At 37.9% G+C, this 18,767-nt stretch overlaps 1 protein-coding gene and 1 long non-coding RNA gene across 31 annotated transcripts in view; one reads left to right on the forward strand and one right to left on the reverse strand.

The window, feature by feature from the left end:
- Nucleotides 1-4,904: 4,904 nt before the first annotated feature.
- Nucleotides 4,905-18,767, reverse strand: part of CREM (cAMP responsive element modulator) — a 72,484-nt gene continuing 58,621 nt past the window's right edge. For 16 of the 30 annotated variants that reach the window (XM_086714555.1, XM_086714564.1, XM_086714577.1 and 13 more), the window contains 3 exons: nucleotides 15,852-15,887; nucleotides 11,443-11,599; nucleotides 5,424-6,056 (listed from right to left, as the gene is read on the reverse strand). In XM_086714555.1, coding sequence (XP_086570681.1) covers nucleotides 5,912-6,056; nucleotides 11,443-11,599; nucleotides 15,852-15,887 — 338 coding nt within the window. In that variant the 3' untranslated portion in view covers nucleotides 5,424-5,911. Of the gene's footprint in view, nucleotides 6,057-11,442; nucleotides 11,600-15,851; nucleotides 15,888-18,767 lie in introns of all 30 variants that reach the window. The other 14 variants (XM_086714565.1, XM_086714557.1, XM_086714578.1 and 11 more) reach the window with 3 other exon arrangements.
- Nucleotides 6,053-7,723, forward strand: LOC147579419 (uncharacterized). Its single transcript, XR_015253918.1, has 2 exons — nucleotides 6,053-6,162; nucleotides 7,323-7,723. It is a non-coding gene; the product is annotated as an uncharacterized LOC147579419 (long non-coding RNA).

Genomic DNA, 18,767 nt, shown 5'->3' on the forward strand with positions numbered 1-18,767 from the left:
AACACATTTACAGTTTTGTACCATAAAATAATCATGTACAAGTGGACCCATGAACGTCAAACCATATTGTTTAAGGGTCAACTGTACACTTTTGGGATTTCTTTCACCTTGATGATTTGACTTCAATGAGTACAACTGTTGATGTGATGTGCCAATAGCCAGCTAAACTACAGAGTCATTTTCTTCTGATCAAAATCAGGGATTTTAGAAACCAGAGAAACTAATAAATGCTTTCGCTCATTAGGAAATAAAAAGTTTGGAGATTTCTAGATCTAACCACTCGGAACCACAGAACTATCACCACAGCAGCCATCACCTGCTTGACCAGCATGCACTTCTTATGGTCCCTCTCCTACATTTGATCCAGGCTAGGTCAGAGCCCTGAGGCAGAGGCATTGTGTCCCTTGCCTGGTTCTTTCATTTTTTTATTTCTTTTTTTTTTTAATGTTTATTTATTTTTGAGAGAGAGAGAAACAGAGACAGAGTGCGAGGGGGGGAGATGGAGAGAGAGAGGGAGACAAAGAACTTGAAGCAGGCTCCAGGCTCAGAGTTGTCAGCACAGAGCTTGCACAGGGCTTGAACTCATGAACTGCAAGATCATGGCCTGAGCCAAAGTCTGACACTCAACTGACTGAGCTATGCAGGCACCCCTCCCCTTGCCTGGTTCTGCTCTTGATCTTGAGCTCTGACAGCTATGGAACCTTGGGCAAGTTACTTGCCCTTGTCTTCAAGCCTGTTTCTTCATCTGCCAACTGGGGATGACAATAAAAGCACCAACACTTGTTGGGTTATGAGAATTAACTGTGATAAGCCCTATATGGCACATTGTTTGGTGCCTGGCACAGAGTAAGCACTCTGTAAATGGCAGCAATTATTTTTGCATGGTTATAGCATCCATAGAACTCAGCACATGACTGAAGAAAGTCCAAAAAAAAAAAAAAAAGTCCATGAAGTCACATGGTTGTCACAGCCCCTGGTCCTCTCTCCTTCTGGACTTACTCTTACTAATGCAACCTCACTTGTTGACTTGAAGGAATGAATGAACGTGCTGACTCTCTATATCTCTTTCCAGAAACTCCAGATCACACAGCTCTGACGATGGGATAATAATTTAAGGAAGCAGGTGGCATGATCGATGAATTAAAGGTATCTCTTTCACAAAAAAGAAACTGGTAATAGTGGTTGCTCTCCCAGGAGGTGGCATCAAATCAGGGACAGGAGACTGACTTTTCACCATATGCCATTGTAGCTCTTGAAATTTGAACCTCAAATATGTGTTACCTACATTAAAAAATGTTCTTTAACGTGCTAATTTTTGAAAAGTAAAAAGTCAATTTGTAACTTAGAAGAGCATATGCCTTCCCCTCATGAGAGTTGGGAAGCTGAAAGTCCAGCCTCACGTGCCCTTCAGAGTATCTGAGTGCCCGTGGTTGCTACCCTGCCCATGCACCCCCACAACTGGGAGGTGATGGACAGACCCCATGGGAGGTGGGACAAAGAGAAGGAAAATCTTTCTGGTTCAGAATTATTTCAGGTTTTGACTGGTTTCTGCACAGAGGAATCAAAGGAATACCTACTGTAGATTTAGAGCAGGGCTTTATGTCCAGTTCTATTCTACTGCCCAGGGAAGGCAAAGACCTGAATTAAAAGAAAGAACAGAGAGTGAATGAAGTGTGTGTGTGTGTGTGTGTGTGTGTGTGTGTGCGCGCGCGTGTGTGTGTGTACTCCAAATAACCCATGCTGGCTCAGCTTTTCGATGCTCTTTCCCCAAATATTTTTCTGATAAAGAAATCTGAAAAAAAGCTCGGTATCCTTTTGAAAATTAAGACTGGCTTGGAAATAACAAGGGCCGCACTTTATTTGAGCAAGTACAATCTAGTACAACAAAGTTATATAACAAGGTTAGCTTTCTCCTTTTACTCATCATTTTCCATCCCTGATGGAATTAATTATGTGTGGGTGTGTAAAGAAGATGGCCCTGAAAAGAAATATCTTAAATCTCATTGTAAGCTATCACACAGCACCCCATGGCAAAATGGATCTTTGAAGAACAAACATGTTAAAAATGCTTTGCACTAAAATACATTTGGAATTCTAAAATGCATAAATATGAAACGTAGCTATGATAAAATGGATTTATATAGAATATTGAAATATACCATGCTCAAGTAGTTCAGAATCAGGCCTGTGTCTTTGGGACGACCTTAGAAAAGATGAGCCACATTTAAGTTCCTGAAAACCTTGGTACATACTATAAAACAGGAAAATCAGTGCATCGTGGCTAGCCGGCTGGCTTGCAATTCTGCTTAGCTCACACGTGTCCAAATTGCTTCATTCTTTTTGGTTGTAGACTAGAAAAACTGTGTTGGTTTCACAAGTCCTCATTTGTTTTCAAAGTGTACTTTCAGCACGTAGGAAACAGACCGTACTGGACATTAAGAAGAATATAATAAAGAAAACCTAGAAGTGTGGTTGCTGATGCGAAAGGTCCTACTTCAAGCAAGCCTAGAGCTGAAACACATTTAAATGTGCGGCAGAAATTCATTTCCTTTATTTTCTCGCTTCAAATGATTTAACATTGAGAACTACCTAGTTAAATCTGAAAAGGAGGCATAATCCCACAATTCACGATCGGTAATTTCTACATGCATAAGTCCAGATTCTGAAAATTATAGGAGAAAAAAAAAGAGACACAAATGCAATGACAGCTGTGGATTCTACACAACACTGTTCTACAAGGTGTACAATATCCATGCAGCTTCCAATTCGCTGCTCGCTGTTTAGTGAGAGGTTGTAGTCAGTATCTGTTGAAGGCCGAATGGAGAGCTATCAAACTGTATTTTTAGTAGCACAAGTTTTTGTTTCAGGGACACACTGGAGAAGTAAGAATTAAAAGTTCCCACACACCTCTGAGAGCTTGGCCCAAGTCCCCTCTTAACAACCTCCACTTAACTACCTGGACAGTTGAAGCACTCATGCGTCTTCCTTACGTTGTCAGCTGCCCACACACCATTCTCCCAGAGCCCCAGTTTGATCCAACACTGATGGCCATATGCTTCATAGAAGCCTGAAACCCTCTCAGCCCCAAGGGTAGAATCTTCACTAGTAATCCACTCCTCTTGCCAGCGATTGGTTATGGAGGGAGGTTCTGGTGAAAATCTAGCTGGTAAAACTCGAGGGAATCTGCTGCTGAAGGTCTGGTGTGCAAGTCTTCCTTGTTCTTAAAACAGGACAGAAGAATGGGGTGTGCCACTTGTCCCCTCTCCGGTGCCTGCATCTGTAGCAGCAATATCGAGATGGGGGAACCAGCCAAAACAGGGAGCAATGATCTGGTCGTGAGGCCATTGTTAAGTCACTAAATTAAACAAGCATGGGATTTCCTACCTCTGCACTTCTTGTTTGGGGAGGGCATAATATCTCCTCCTAGTTTAAACCACTGGGGAATGAGGAGACACCTGCTTTTTGTGGCCCCAAGTAATCAGATGCAATCTCCTTCCTCTGAAATAACAAGCTATTTTATAGAGCAGAGACCACACAGGAACACATGCACAGGCTTTCCCTCTCTTGGAAACTAAACTCTTGTGCGAGGAGTAACGTTGTAAATTCAAGCTCCTTGGAGTATAGCGCATGCCCTGCATGCCCCGTCCCAAATACCCTCCTCCCCCACACTATCACGTACTTCAGAGCCAGTTCAAAATCTGCCTCCTCCACGATAGTTTCTTATTTAATCCTTGCCTACATCTGCCTGTAATTCTAACATATGGCATTCACTGCCTCTAACTTTTTTACATCTTGTCTGCTGATCCTTGTGTCTCCCTCTCAGCTCCACACTGAGCACACATTTGATTTACAGCGACTGACTGAATATGAAGCCCCATTTTCCTTCACCTGAAACTTAGGATTTTCCTTTCCTCTTTTCTTCCTTGTCTTCTTTCCTCATCTTACTTCTCTGTAGAAGAAAAGACAAAAATTGAGATAAAAGAGATTCGGAGCTCAGATTCTGAAGGTAGGTAAGTCTTTCTAAAGAAAGGCCCAAATGGCAGGCCCTACCTTCTGGGAGTTACAGATAAGGGAAAGAATTATGGCTGGTGGGGGCTGGGGGTACAGCAGTTAGACACGATACAAATGACCTCCTGTTTCTGTACCTCCCTGACATACTGACCAGGTTCCACTATTGAAAGTAGGGGTTGGGGGTGGGGGGGACATCCTGAACAAATCAGAAGTTATGAGAGAACATAGAGCAGAGTCTAGCACATGGTAGGCATTCAACAAATGTCTCAGGAGTGAATGAGAGATGACAGAGCATCTTACCAGTAGGGCTTCGGGCTTATACCTTGAAGGTTTTTATTATAAAAACAGAACAAAATGTAAATACCAGTAATAACACTGGTAGTGAACTTCATCTGAATGTGCTGACAAAAAAATCTTTGATCTGGTGTAGATTTCAAGATGTTTTGAAAGGGAAAATAAAATCTTGGGTTGTTTTGGTTTTTACTTTAAAACTCCTATGGCTGTTAGCTCAAACTCACAACCAGAGGCCGTCAACAGGAGATTTCCAGAATATCTGCAGAAAGGCCTACTCCATCACACAACCTGAATCTCTAGCAGCCACTCTTCTGTGTAACAGCTCTGGGGCCATCCTACTGATGAGATGGCGCAAAGGGCATCTGCAAAGAGCATGACCCAGTGTAGAAACAGGCTTCCACACACGTGAAGCTATGCAGATACATTTTTAACGTCAACTTTTAACACGTTCCAAATATTAAAAATTTGTCATAACTTTCATTAGGCTATTCATTCAAACCGACACTAAGAACTTTTCTGCAAGATCTTTTATATTACACAATAGAGTAAAAACTGTAGTAAAGGTTCAGATAGTTAAATGAGCACCACACACTACAAAGTGTAACCAACATGGTTCTATTAAAAACTCTCTTCAACTATGGCATTCAAGGACAGCAATACAATATTTTCTTTACAAAGCAAGTAATATAAAAATCTGTAAATGCCATAAATTCATTTATAGGCTATTATTTTCATATAGGCATATCATTAGATTCTTTCAATTTTTTCTTTCAATTCTTTCCTGAGGTATTTTTTTGTTTGTTTGTGGTTTGCTTTTACTGTACTGCTGGATGCATTATCTTGATCATCCTTTCCTAAAATGATTTTTAAAGACCTGCAAAAAAATTTTATTGCATAGGACACTATTCATGACACAGAGGTTAGGAACTGCAAATATGTGGCATTGGAACAAGTCTTACAAATACTGCATTTTAAGAATTTGTTACATACATTTTTTACAGCTGTCTCTTTTTAAAAAATTGAAGTTATAGCTAATAGTTAACTACGTACAGTGAGGCATTTTAGGAATGTCAGAGGTTAGAGAATATGATGAATGATACAAAGGAAAAAAGCTGTAATTCTTGCTGGCTATATATTGTATTGCCTTCAAAAGCAACTGTACATGTTGTAATCAGTTCATAGTTAAATATTTCTACTAATCTGTTTTGGGAGAGCAAATGTCTTTCAAAGTTTCAAGTTCCTCTATGAGCTTCTTGTTCTGAACCTCCAGCACTGCAACTCGACTCTCCAGACATTTTACATATTCTTTCTTTCGACGTCGACATTCTTTAGCAGCTTCCCTGAAAAAAAGTAGAAGCAAAGAGGGAAACAAAACACTTTTTTGCATGCTATTGACAAGCAGGCTGAAGTAAGCTTGCTAAATGTGATCATGGCTGCATTCCAAATCTTGGAACAGCGTTCCCAATTCAATGTCAAACACTAAGCCAAACTGGATTCTTAAGGGTCACAAGTGTCCCTTCCACAAGTCCACATGGCAATTAGTAGAATTGCTGCATCTCCTGCCTTGATTAGAGTTCATAGTAAACAAGGTCCAAGTCAAAGACAGTTACTCTGCTTTATGGCAATAAAGATCTTTGAGGGCCTTGAGTTCCTCAATGAGAGTCTTGTTTTGGTTTTCAAGCACAGCCACACGATTTTCAAGACATTTGACATATTCTTTCTTCTTCCTGCGACACTCCCGGGCAGCTTCCCTGGAACCAACACAAGGCAAATGACTACAGGAACAACTTCCCAGCACAATTCAGACCGGCTCAAATGAACTTCTGCCCCCCAAACTCAACAGCCAATCAATCCTAGGTAAGGTTTATACAAAGCCACACAACAAATGTAACCAAGCACATGCCTTTTATAAGATTACTTTAAAACAACAGAACCGACTTGAGAGCACAATTTGCCCATCATTCGTTGTACATGGTGTTTTCTTAGGGCACACATTCCATGATCACAGTGACCAGAATGGTTTTCAGTAACCTAAAACAATAGGACCACATTCCCAAGTGGAAATTCTACAAAAACACTTACAGATCCTTTTAAGTCTCTTCGTTATTTTTGTCCACCAAAAGCCACATATTCCATCACAATGAATTAACTTTATTTGATCAAAAATACTGGAAAAAATTAATCCTCAGAAACTTGAAATGTCATTATTGGAGATTTTGATTCTTCAAGACTAAATACCAGTAAAACAAATAAGCTCAACCACGACTGCAAGAAGCAGTTTATTGGCTAGAAAACAACCTGGATACAGACAACAGGAAGCAAGTCATGTACATTTTCATGAACCAAAATGAAATGGACTCTGCTTTTGAAAATTAAGGAAGAGAAGAAGGGAGGGTACATAATACAACACTCAGTAATTCAGATAATTTAAAGCCATGAAGTGAAAGCACCACAATTAAAATTTTGGAAAGGAAGCTACTACATAACCCAAAAGTGTATTTCAAGACTGTTTTCTAATCAAGTACATTAATTACCCAATATACGGATTGTTGAAGCACTGTAGGCATGCCCAAAGGACAGACCAGCCAAAGCAACAAACACAAACAGATGAGCTAGTCATTTTCATGTATAGCCCCACCAAAAAAGAATAAATACAGCCAACATTTTTCTCTTTCTCCTGATTTTTAGGGTGGGAGGGGGTGGCAACCACATCATTTAAGTCCTCTGTAGAATGCACCCTCTGATAACAGTGTTATTTTGGAGTAGTCAACTGAAAATAACTGCCTTTGGGGTGTGCTTCATATCAAAAAAGCCTACACTGAAACAGATAACTCACGCATATATTAACAAAAGCTGTGTTGGATGGCTGAACACCAGTTACTATAATGCCGACTCACAGTGCCCCAATTCTGAACCAGGAGTGATGTGCACAATAGATTTGGCCAATTCTGCTGTATTTTTAGGATGGTTTACTCTCACTAACAACTTGTTATCTGTGTTTTCTCCATGGGACCCAGTATCAGCAGAAAAAAGACCTTGAAATCCCAGTGAACTGCAGGAAAAGATCAACTCCTACTTCCTAGCCAAGAACAATGCCCTCACCCTGTGAACTCACAAAGCTCTCAGACTTCTCAACTAGTTAACAACAAAAAAAAAAAATGTAAAAAGTTAACTGAATCTGTTTAATACAGATTTATTTAATCTAAATGATGCATCGGGAAAAATTGAGAATAAATCCAAGCACACTCATAAATTTGCCAGTTTGAGAACATAATTAAACTTTTCTATAAAGGAACTAAAATACATTTATTAATACCAAGATTTTCATGATTGGATCATTATATTAAATTCTAGATTTGGAAGGGAGATAGTCATTTTACAAAGCAAGTTACCATTAAATGAAATTTGAAATATCTAATAGCAGTGTTGTGAAATATTTATTTTTTTTCATTTTCTTTACCAAAGTATACTATTTGTCATAAATATCATAATTCATATCTCATGTGGGTGCAGGTGCATGTTACCAGTGAAAATGTTCCAAACACAAAGCTTTAAATGATCACACCGGTAGATGGTACATTCCTAAGTACTTCCCAGCTATGGAAAACACCTGTTTCTTCTATTAATAGTTAGCTCAGTTTTCAGGCCGTGCATTTATTTGGATATATCCTCAGCATGAAGAGGAAATACATAGCAAAGAGGAAATGTTGACATGGCTGTAAAGAAACACAAACTGTCACTGGACTGGGAGAAATATCTATCATATCTACCATAAATGCCAGCCAAAGAATAAAGAAAGAAATGTATAAGAGGTCTTTCAGGTTAATAAGTAAAACCTACATACGTTCCATGAAGTTAAATGTGAAGCTTACTCTGAGGTCTTTCTGAGATGACTCTGGTATAGTACAGCGGGCAGGCTCTGGAATAAAGACTGCCTGATCGCATACTCAGGTTCTGTCCAGTGCAGGATGCTACAACTTACTACTTAACCTCTCTGAACCTGAGTTCCTCTTCTGTAAAGTAAGGATCATAACCACACCCTTTCTTATGTGAAAGTTACATGAGAGTTAAAGAAAGAAACAGTAGAAATGAAGCACTTAAAACCTACCTATGGTACTTGCTCAAGTGAGCAACCTATTAGCCATTGATCATCTACTTTTCCCTTGTCCTGCTCTGAAGTTGATATCTGGAAAGTTAGAATAGATCCTTCTCAGAATCCCTTGGAGCTAGGGATTCTATTAGCTATTTCTAACCAAGGAAATGTAGGTGAAAGATGCAGGGGGGTAGGGGGGCTGGTATACCTGGGTGGTTCAGTCAGTTAAGTGTCCAACTTTGGCTCAGGTCATTATCTCACTGTTCATGCATTTGAGCCCAAATCGGGCTCTGTGCTAACAGCTCAGAGCCTGGAGCCTTCCTCAGATTCTGTCTCCTTCTCTCTCTGCCCCTCCCCACTCACGTGGATGCTCTCTCTCAAAAATAAATAATAAAACATAAACAAAAAAAAAAAAAAAAAAGGAAAGAAAGATGCTGGGAGGGTCTTCCAGGAGAAGTTTTCAGAAAGGTTAGACTCAGCCAGCCCCAGTTTTGGGCTCTAGCCCTTTTCCCTTCTTCCCGCCTGATGAAATGCCTAGATATGTGGCAGCCATGTTGTGATGATAAGAACAAATGTCAGTGCTGAAGATGACAGAGCAGGGAGGAGAAACCTGGATCCCTGATGACACTGCTCAGCTTTTGTTCTGGCTGTACATATCTCTGGACCAGCCATAGAAGATCAAAATAACACCTACAAGGTTAGGGCTCCATTTCCCTTGGTTATTCACAGCCCAAACACAAACGCTATCCAGTAGTTGTTATTTGCTGATTATTTTTTTAAAACCTAAATTTCATGATTTTTCTGGCCAGGGAAATTTCTTATGCACGTGTAGGTACTTGTGGGGCACATTTATAGGAACCCACTGCCTAACAGTTCATCTATTTCATTTTGATAGTTCTACTGACACAATTTTTTAATCTACAAATAAAGGTACAAAATAATGACAAAAGGGAAAGAAGAATGCTACTTTCTAGGTCTTTTTATTTTCTTTAGGAAAATAAGACACCAATGAATAATTTTACAGTCTGCATTATGATCACATTTTATATTTCTTAACTGAACTTCACAACTTCCTGCTGTGACCACACAAGCAATTATGTTCACAGCTCCAGAGACCTTTGAAAGTACAGTTTCATAATATCCATATTCCTCCATCACATCTGAGTTAGAGACCATCCATAAAACAACTATGGATGATACTATGTGAGCCCCATCCATTCAGCTCCTTCAGGATTTCTGAGCAAAACACTGACAATGGAAAATATGAATCCAGCATGACTTAGTTAATTTGGAACAAGCACTGGGAAAGATGTGTATATCTGAATAATCCTATTTCTGATAATCTGTACAAAACTCCACCTAGTGGTCTGTGATAATTAATTTGCTTGGGAACTGAAGCCACTTTAAGGAGTCCTATAATGTATAAAAATGTGACATTTTAAGGGCTGTTAGTAAACTGAACATAGCTGCTACTGGTTCACATTCAGTTACAAAGGACAGTTAGGAAGTCACCACTTGTTTCTGAATCATAGCGGCTCAGAGGCCACAATTTCTAGATTAACTAGGTTGCTAATAATGCCTACTAAACAAACTACCACATGTGGTCCTGGTCATAGGTAAGCACATGATCTCTGAAATGTTTTGTGTTCTTACAATGAGAACATTATTAGGAATAAGGCAACAAGACTTAACTGAGAGAACTCTTAGACTATTCTGTTCATTTTCAAAATCAGATTAATTTGCACCATTTTCCATCATAAAAACTTAACCAAGAAATATACAAGTCAAATTAAAGAATTTTGGAAAACAGCATTTTTAGGACATACTCCTGTTTAAAAAATAAAAATACAGAGACATGAGACATGGTACAAGAATGAGTGAGAAAAGGAGACAGCATAAACTGAAAGTACATATACTGTAACATTAATAGGCATCTCTAGATGATGGGGCTATGAGTAATTTTATTTCTTTGTTGCTTTGTATTTGCACTTGACTAAAATTTATCAGAATTAGTATGTATTTCAGTATAACAGAGAACCAACAAAGTTACAAACTAGATAAAAGGAAACTACATAGGGGCGCCTGGGTGGCTTAGTTGGTAAAGCACCCAACTTCAGCTCAGGTCATGATCTCGCGGTTTGTGAGTTTGAGCCCCGCGTCGGGCTCTGTGCTGACAGCTCAGAGCCTGGAGCCTGCTTCAGATTCTGTGTCTCTCTCTCTTGCTCTGACCCTCCCCAGCCCATGCTCTGTCTCTCTTTCTCTCTCTCTCAAGAATAAATTTTTTAAAAAGAAGGAAACTACATATAAAAGGCTTAGAAAAGATTTTTAATTAATTTTTTTTTGAGTAAACTCTACCCACAACATGGGGCTTGAACCCATAACCCCAAGATTAAGACTCTATGACTAAATCAGCCAGGTGCCCCTAAAAGGTTTAGAAATGCTTAACTCACACATTTATTTTGCCCATAAAGAAACTAAAAAATTATACTCATTACCTACTTCACAAAGTAAGTACCAAGTTAAAAAAAATCTTTATTTGTAATAAAGTACTTCCATCATGATTAAAAACATTAATGTATCTTTCACACATTACCCTTATGACACATAAGGATGTACCATGGTTTCATGGCTAGGCACTCTCATTAGAAGACAATCTAATTACCATCACATGCAGAGCACAAACCCAAATATGCCACATAACAGTTAACTTGGGAGAAATGGCTTAGAAAAAGCAATTTCTTTAAAAGCCCCACAGCATGGGGCGCCTGGGTGGCGCAGTCGGTTAGGCGTCCGACTTCAGCCAGGTCACGATCTCGCGGTCCGTGAGTTCGAGCCCCGCGTCAGGCTCTGGGCTGATGGCTCAGAGCCTGGAGCCTGTTTCCGATTCTGTGTCTCCCTCTCTCTCTGCCCCTCCCCCGTTCATGCTCTGTCTCTCTCTGTCCCAAAAATAAATAAACGTTGAAAAAAAAAAAAATTTTAAAAGCCCCACCGCAATAAATTATGTGCCCAGTAAGTGGTTCCTGATTCCCAGTGAAACATCCTACCTGTTTTTCATTAGCCTCAGCTCTCGTTTGCGTGTTGCTTCTTCTGCTAGTTGCTGGGGACTGTGCAAACTTCCTGGTGAGGCAGCCATCACTACTCCCTGTGGCAAAGCAGTAGTAGGAGCTCGGATCTGGTAAGTTGGCATGTCACCAGTGGCTGCTGCAATGAAACGAAATATTACAAATTTATATAAACAATTTACAACTTGATATTTTATATAAAATTGACCCGGAAATAACATATTTCTTTTAACATGTCATAAGAGGTGAACTTGCTAATGTTTAAGATGATTATTCTGAGCATTAAAGAAGTCTGAGGTATCAAAGACACCTGGAACAATTTGGAACAATAATCTTCAGCATGCTCTATACATTTAAGGTAGAAAAACATCCCAGTGCATTTTAGAAAGGTGTTTATCAAAGGCTAAAGTAGAGAGTGCTTCAACTGATAGTTCATTTAGCCTAAACTCAGTGGTATGCTGACAAATGTTTAATAACCAGCTCTCTGGGGGAAAACAGTCCTGACCTGTTTATCAATGCGTATGACGGAAATACTTTCACCATGGCCAATTTCAGGCTAGCAGGGTGGCCTCCCGGAATGTAGAGATGGGAAGACATACACAGTAAGTAGCACATACAGATAAAACACATGTAAATAACCTCAAGAGCAGAGATAAAATTATGAGAAGTGATGAGTTTTGAGTATTCATTGTTTTTTAATGTAACTTATTTATTAAATATGTATTTCTTTATATATAATCTTTAATAATGGCTCCCTTTACAACCAGCTTACAAAAACCCTGAAAATTTAATAATCACTCTACATACCAGTGGGAGCTGGTTCTAGCATACCACTGCAAAAATTTTAGCTAAGCAGAATATCTCCATTCTCTGAATATTCCAGATAAGAGGTCTTCCTGTACCCTATATCAGGCCTGAAACAGTTACTGAATGTCTTTAAATACAAGTCCTACTACCAGATGAGTGAGGTACGGGAAGGAAAATACTAGCTTACTATATTTTCAGTTTAAAAACCAAAACAAAATAAAAAACAAAACAGCAAAGCTCTACTTAAATCTAGTTTCTCTGGGGAATGATAATTTTTGTCTTTCAAGGGTTTCTTGAGAAAATAATATATTTCTACGTATTCATTTAAAAGGTTTTCCAATTATAGTACAATCATAGTCAAATGACAGACTTAATATTTACTTAGTATTCAGATTGAATACTAAAAGTCCTCCAAGTTTCCTAATTTATACTCAAAATTTGCTTTTCTACTACAATAAACATAGCTTCCTAGAAAAGACAGATGGATTTAAGTGATGAAATATGTTTCTACCACCACTGTTTCAACTTTGAGAAGGTATTGTCCAGAGTTAATTTGACACTCCAACATATTACAAAATTCATGCTGTCTCAAAGCTAAAGGCAAGAAAAAGAGTTTTTAAAGTTATTAAATCCTACAAAAATTGGCCTGAACCAATGCCAATCAAAATATAAAACACATCACTTCCATGCTTCATTAAAATGTATTCTAACTATTGAGTAAGAACTGAACTTTTACACCAAAGGGACACAGACTTTTTCCACTTAAATGGAATATTATCACTGAAAATAGCCAACCAATTTAAAGGGTCAGTCAAAAACTAATCTGTGTGCTCCTTTTGGGTAAATGCCAGTCCCCCCCCCCCCCCCCCCCCCAGAGCTTAAGAATTAGGTGAAAAATAAAGAAAAAAATTTAAAAAATGGCTTTGGGGGAAGATCACTTAACGGTCTTCATAAAATTAACAAAAATACCATTTATAAGGTTGCACTGCCCCTTCCTTCTATAATTTGAAAAACAATGGTGATTAATAGTAACTGTGATAAATATAATGATCACCAGCAAAGTCTCTATTAATAAACTTGGGGAAAATCCTAAATTGGTTTTTGTGACTATTTAAAATACTATATACACAGATATCTCCTTCTATGCCATATTATCTTACAGCTTGGAAATATTTTTTTTTTAATTTTTTTTTTTCAACGTTTATTTATTTTTGGGACAGAGAGAGACAGAGCATGAACGAACGGGGGAGGGGCAGAGAGAGAGGGAAACACAGAATCGGAAACAGGCTCCAGGTTCCGAGCCATCAGCCCAGAGCCTGACGCGGGGCTCGAACTCACGGACCGCGAGATCGTGACCTGGCTGAAGTCGGACGCTTAACCGACTGCGCCACCCAGGCGCCCCAGCTTGGAAATATTTAAGAAGATAATTTTATAAACAGTTATAAACTGCTGACTAAAGATTTTTTATATTTTAATCTCATTGTCAGAGGAGATAGAATGGAGCATAGAATTGCATTGTTCTGTCCTCTTTTCTCTTTACCCACATCCAGGGAAGAAGGTTATGGGATAATAAAGGTTGAAACAATAGAACAGCTGGAGGCTACACAGACTTTCTAAAACTGGAACAATAGCCAGTGACGGATGAGAAGTTTACATGTCACCATGTTGACATTTGCAGGCAGCGTGGATACAGACCTTGGTCTGGGTTGTTCTTTTGCACACACACTGGTCACAGAGAAGTGCAACACAATTAATGGGAAGGTACAGAGGGGTTCATTATACTCTCTCTCTCCTTTTGTATACATCTGCTATTTTCTGTACTATAAAGTTAGAGCAGAATGCTTATATGATCCATAAAAGTTTGTTTAAGGATATATATATTTTTTTAAAAAAGGAAAAAAGGGGGGCAGGTATAGATCACACATGAAAAATAAAGTTCATTCATTGGTCTTAAAACCAGAAATGGTTCTAAACTTTTGCCTGTTTCCAAAAGCTGAAACCACCCTCAAAGGACCAAATTTGGTACCATGGAGGATAAAAGCAGTTCAAAACAAGTATGCTTAAAAGATTTTGAGGGGCGCCTGGGTGGCTCAGTCGGTTGAGCGTCCGGCTTCGGCTCAGGTCATGATCTCACGGTTTGTGAGTTGGAGCCCTGTGTAGGGCTCTGTGCTGACAGGTCAGAGCCTGGAGCCTATTTCGGATTCCCTCTCTCTCTGCTCCTCCCCTGCTCACATTCTGTCTCTCTCTTTCTCTCTCTCTCTCAAAAATAAATAAACATTAAAAAAATTTTTAATAAAAGATTTTGAGCCAACAGCTAGGGAAATAAAATACCACTTCAAAATGATAACTTGGAAGGGGATGATATATTTAGATGTATTAGTTCTGCGATGTCAGCTAATATATTGGGTTTTATTACAATGTTTGAGACATACTCTATATTTATCTCCTTCAATAAAAATCAGATTGTAGCTCAGTAGTTTATGACAGAAATATGAATTAGTATTAATTAGTAGGAATTAAGAAATGTCTGTAATATCCCAAAGAATCTATATGATGGTACACTTTTAGTGGTCACAGAGTAAATGTCAATGGATGAATTCCATATATTCAACTATGATCTTAGTAAATACATTAAAAAGATATGGGCAAAGAGAATCTCTTATTTTGAGAAAATCCAAATGTCAAAAAATGTTGTTGTTGAAACAAGTGACAAAAAAAAAGTTTTTCTCTTAGTTAACTTCAGTTTCCAGAAGTATGAATTCAGTGGTAATTTAAAGTAGACTGGATACCTAGAATCACAGTTCAAAGAACCATCTTACATTCTTTGATGACACAGTCTTATCTCTGTACTCCTATAGAGGCCAATTTCTGTTCCATCTAACTACTAAAAGTGTCCACATTATTTTTTGTTCTAGTACTTCACTGTATACATTATTTCTGAAAATAAATGAGTCATCAGTGGGGGCTTTACAGTTATGACTGAAGATAATAAGAAAAAGATATTTACATACTAATTTATTCTAAGGCAATAAAAATTTTAAATACAAGTCAAGGATATCTTTTTTTTACTTTGGTACTCTCTATAATCTAGCATGCTACTTGGCATATAATGGATGCTTGATGGGTTTACACATACACTACAAAGTAAATTTTGAACTTCCCAGGGTTTTGAACAAGCCCACTGTCATTTGAATGTTTAAAATAAGCAGTCTTATTATTTTAAGACTATTATTAGCTGTTATTATAGCTAAGTCTTTAAGTCTTTAACACTGAGACATGGGAAGCCCTTACAAGATGCTCTGTATTTATTCAAAGTGGCATTATTTCCTACTCTTCCCTTAGATACTAGTCATCTGGCACCTGAGAAGCAGATGAGTTCTAACTATAGTATATGTCCAACTATCCTGACATGAATTTTTTAGTGTGTTTTAGGTTTAGTATCAATATTTCATGGGAAAAGAAGATTCCTAGAACTCTCAATTTTGGTCATTAACTTCATACCTCTCTTTGCAAGCTATAAACACGGTATAGGAGAAAAAGCACGGGATTTGGAGTCTGGATTCTGTTCCAGCTCTGCCACTTACCAGCCATGTGACTTGGGGCAAGTTCAGTTTCCTCATCTGTAAAATGGGGATACATTATCTCATTTAATACTCACAATAACCCCTGTAATGTATGTCAAAGTGTCTAGCACAGTGCCTGGCACATGGTAGGCATTCAGCAAATGTTAGTTCCCTTCCTCTTCCCTTCCTTAAGTTCTGAAAGACAATGTTCCAAATTATGCTTATGCTGTATATTAGTTAAAAGGCATATAACATCCATAAATATATTTTCCCCTGGAGTTTCCCTTCTAACAAACCTGGGTAATAGAATGATTGAAATATATGGCTCTTATTCCTTATTTTGTCCAGAAATATGCCTATTAAAAATTGTTATGCTGTATTATATTCCTTTAGAAAGTAAGTTATTAAAAGATAATATAAAATGTCCTTTTCAATGTTTATAATCATTTAGAATGGAACCTCAAAGGTGGAGAAACACAAATAACCAAATGGTGCAAGCTCATCAGACTGGTAATAAGACAATGAAAAGCCTCACAAGTCAAAGAGGTGTTTGTTTCTTCCTAACAAAGACAGTAATAAGAAATTCAGCCAAATGCCTATCCTGATAGCTTTCAAAATGGAACAACTTTTCCGCATCCCAAATGGTGGTGATCTTGCTTGTGTATATATCTTATCGAGATCTCTGCAGTACTGAGCACATTAACTGGATAACAACATTCTTATAAATGGAGCTTCCTACCTTCATGTGTCACTTTGCTAGGTGTCCCTAATCCCAACTATACCTAAGGAACCAGCAATAGAGGTAAGTTTGAAGTCATACTTATAAAGCGGGGGACTTTTTCTGTAGCTCCAAGAAGCTACTGATGTCTTCACTTTTCTCATTTGGTTCGCTCCTCTCCTACCACCACACCAGTGTTCCCAATGTGCAAATAAGTTGTGTCCTTGCCTGGTGTCTCACACTGTCAGAGACTGTCCCTTCTCCACTGCTCTACTTTTCCCAGGAAAATTAAACCCTATATAAACATGACTGTTTAAACACTGAACATTTTCAAATTTGTTACAATAACTATGACACATAGACCACAAAGAATTAAGCCATTAAATATTTTTACTTTAAGGTACATAGAGGGAACTTCCTGAGTTGTTTAAGTGAAAATCTTGAGTCAAAAAAAGTTTACGTAGATAAGAAATTATAAATATTGAAATTAAAGGTTCTATATCATAGCAAATACACACTCCATTGTCCTATGAGAGTAATAATAAATACTCTAGAAAAAATCCACTTTGACTACTTAAAATGATGCTAACCTAATTTTGTATGTTTTATAACTAGCATGTAGTATTCTGTGGTAGGTAACTCATCTAACATTAACATTAACATCTAACATTAGGATTAATTTCTCAGGTGACCTTTGTGGAGCAATGTTCTGTATTAATTTCTCAGGTGACCTTTGTGGAGCAATGTTCTGTGTGAATGTTCTGTGGAAACAGAACGAGACAAGGTCTGTTCTGGAAGTCTGAAGATCCAAACTCGTTCACCACTTGTTAGCTTTGTAAACTTGGAAGAGTTATTTACCACACTGATCCATGTTGTTATACAAAAAATGAATATAATAGTATCTGCTCGGAGTGCATCAGTAAGAATACATGGAAAATGCTTCTCCTTTTGGGTATTTAAATATAGTTTCTTCAGTGAGGCCTACCTTAACCTATATTACCTGCTTCCTATAGGTCTCTCATGATCTGATAGTTTCTTTGATAGCACTGACCACATTTGTATTTGTATGTATACTGCAACATTGTTATTTTTTTATTTTAATGCTTACATAAATGCAAAGTATAATTATTTTATTAGGTGATATAGTCATATAGGCAAATAAAACCAGGCAGAGTTTTACAATCATCCCAAATTATATTTCACTGAAATTTTTTCAAAAATAGTGGGAAAATAGCACAATAGAAATGTCAGTAAACCCTCCATACACATTTGGAGTTTAATTAAAACTTAAGGTAGATAAATGACTTGGGTTTTTTTTCCCACTTACAACATAATTATAACTTGCTTTGCTACCAACTTTAAGCTGTTACACCTAATCCAAACCATTCTTTATGTGAAAATTCCCAAACAAAAACCTTTTCGAGTACCCTCCTTTCACAAGGTGAAATGTATTCTTATTCTCATGCATCAAATATTAACTAAGATATTATTTTCCAAATATGAATAAGTTGGAACGTTTGTTTCTAACAGTTCAGAAATCCAGGCTGAATACAACATATTAGAATTTTTTAGACTCAGAGAGTAAAACATATGGAATTAGGCTCTTAACATAATCAGCTTATGAATAAAGCCAAAAACTATTTCTAACAAAAAATTAGACTATACCCAAAAGAATCAATAATACAATTCTATAAACCTTAGATATTCGCTTTCTGCCTTTGATTCTATGATCCTGTAAGTAAATACTCCTAGGGGCTCCTGGGTGACTCAGTCGGTTAAGTGTCCAACTTCAGCTCAGGTCAGGATCCATGAGTTGGGAGTTCATGGGTTCGAGCCCCGCATCGGGCTCTGTGCTGACAGCTCAGAGCCTGGAGCCTGCTTCAGATTCTGTGTCTCCCTCTCTCTCTGCTCCTCCTCTGCTTGTGCTCTCTCTTTCTCTCTCAATTTTAAACATTAAAAACTCATAAAAACTCTTCCCAGACCAGTCATTGTTAGGAACCTGATTTTGGTCTACATCAGTTTTTCAAACTACAAGTTGTAGCCCATTAGTAAGCTATAAAATCAATTTCATGGGCCAAGAATAGCAATTAAAAAAAAAATAGAAAAGTACAAGTACATCATCTTTACTATATGTAAAGATAAGTATTATTTTTAAAATTTGTTTTATGTACACACACACACACACACACACACACACACACACACACACACAGGTCTAC

Source organism: Puma concolor, chromosome B4 (assembly GCF_028749965.1).
Source record: "Puma concolor isolate L17-30 chromosome B4, mPumCon1.1.hap2, whole genome shotgun sequence".
In the NCBI taxonomy this organism is placed as follows: domain Eukaryota; kingdom Metazoa; phylum Chordata; class Mammalia; order Carnivora; family Felidae; genus Puma; species Puma concolor.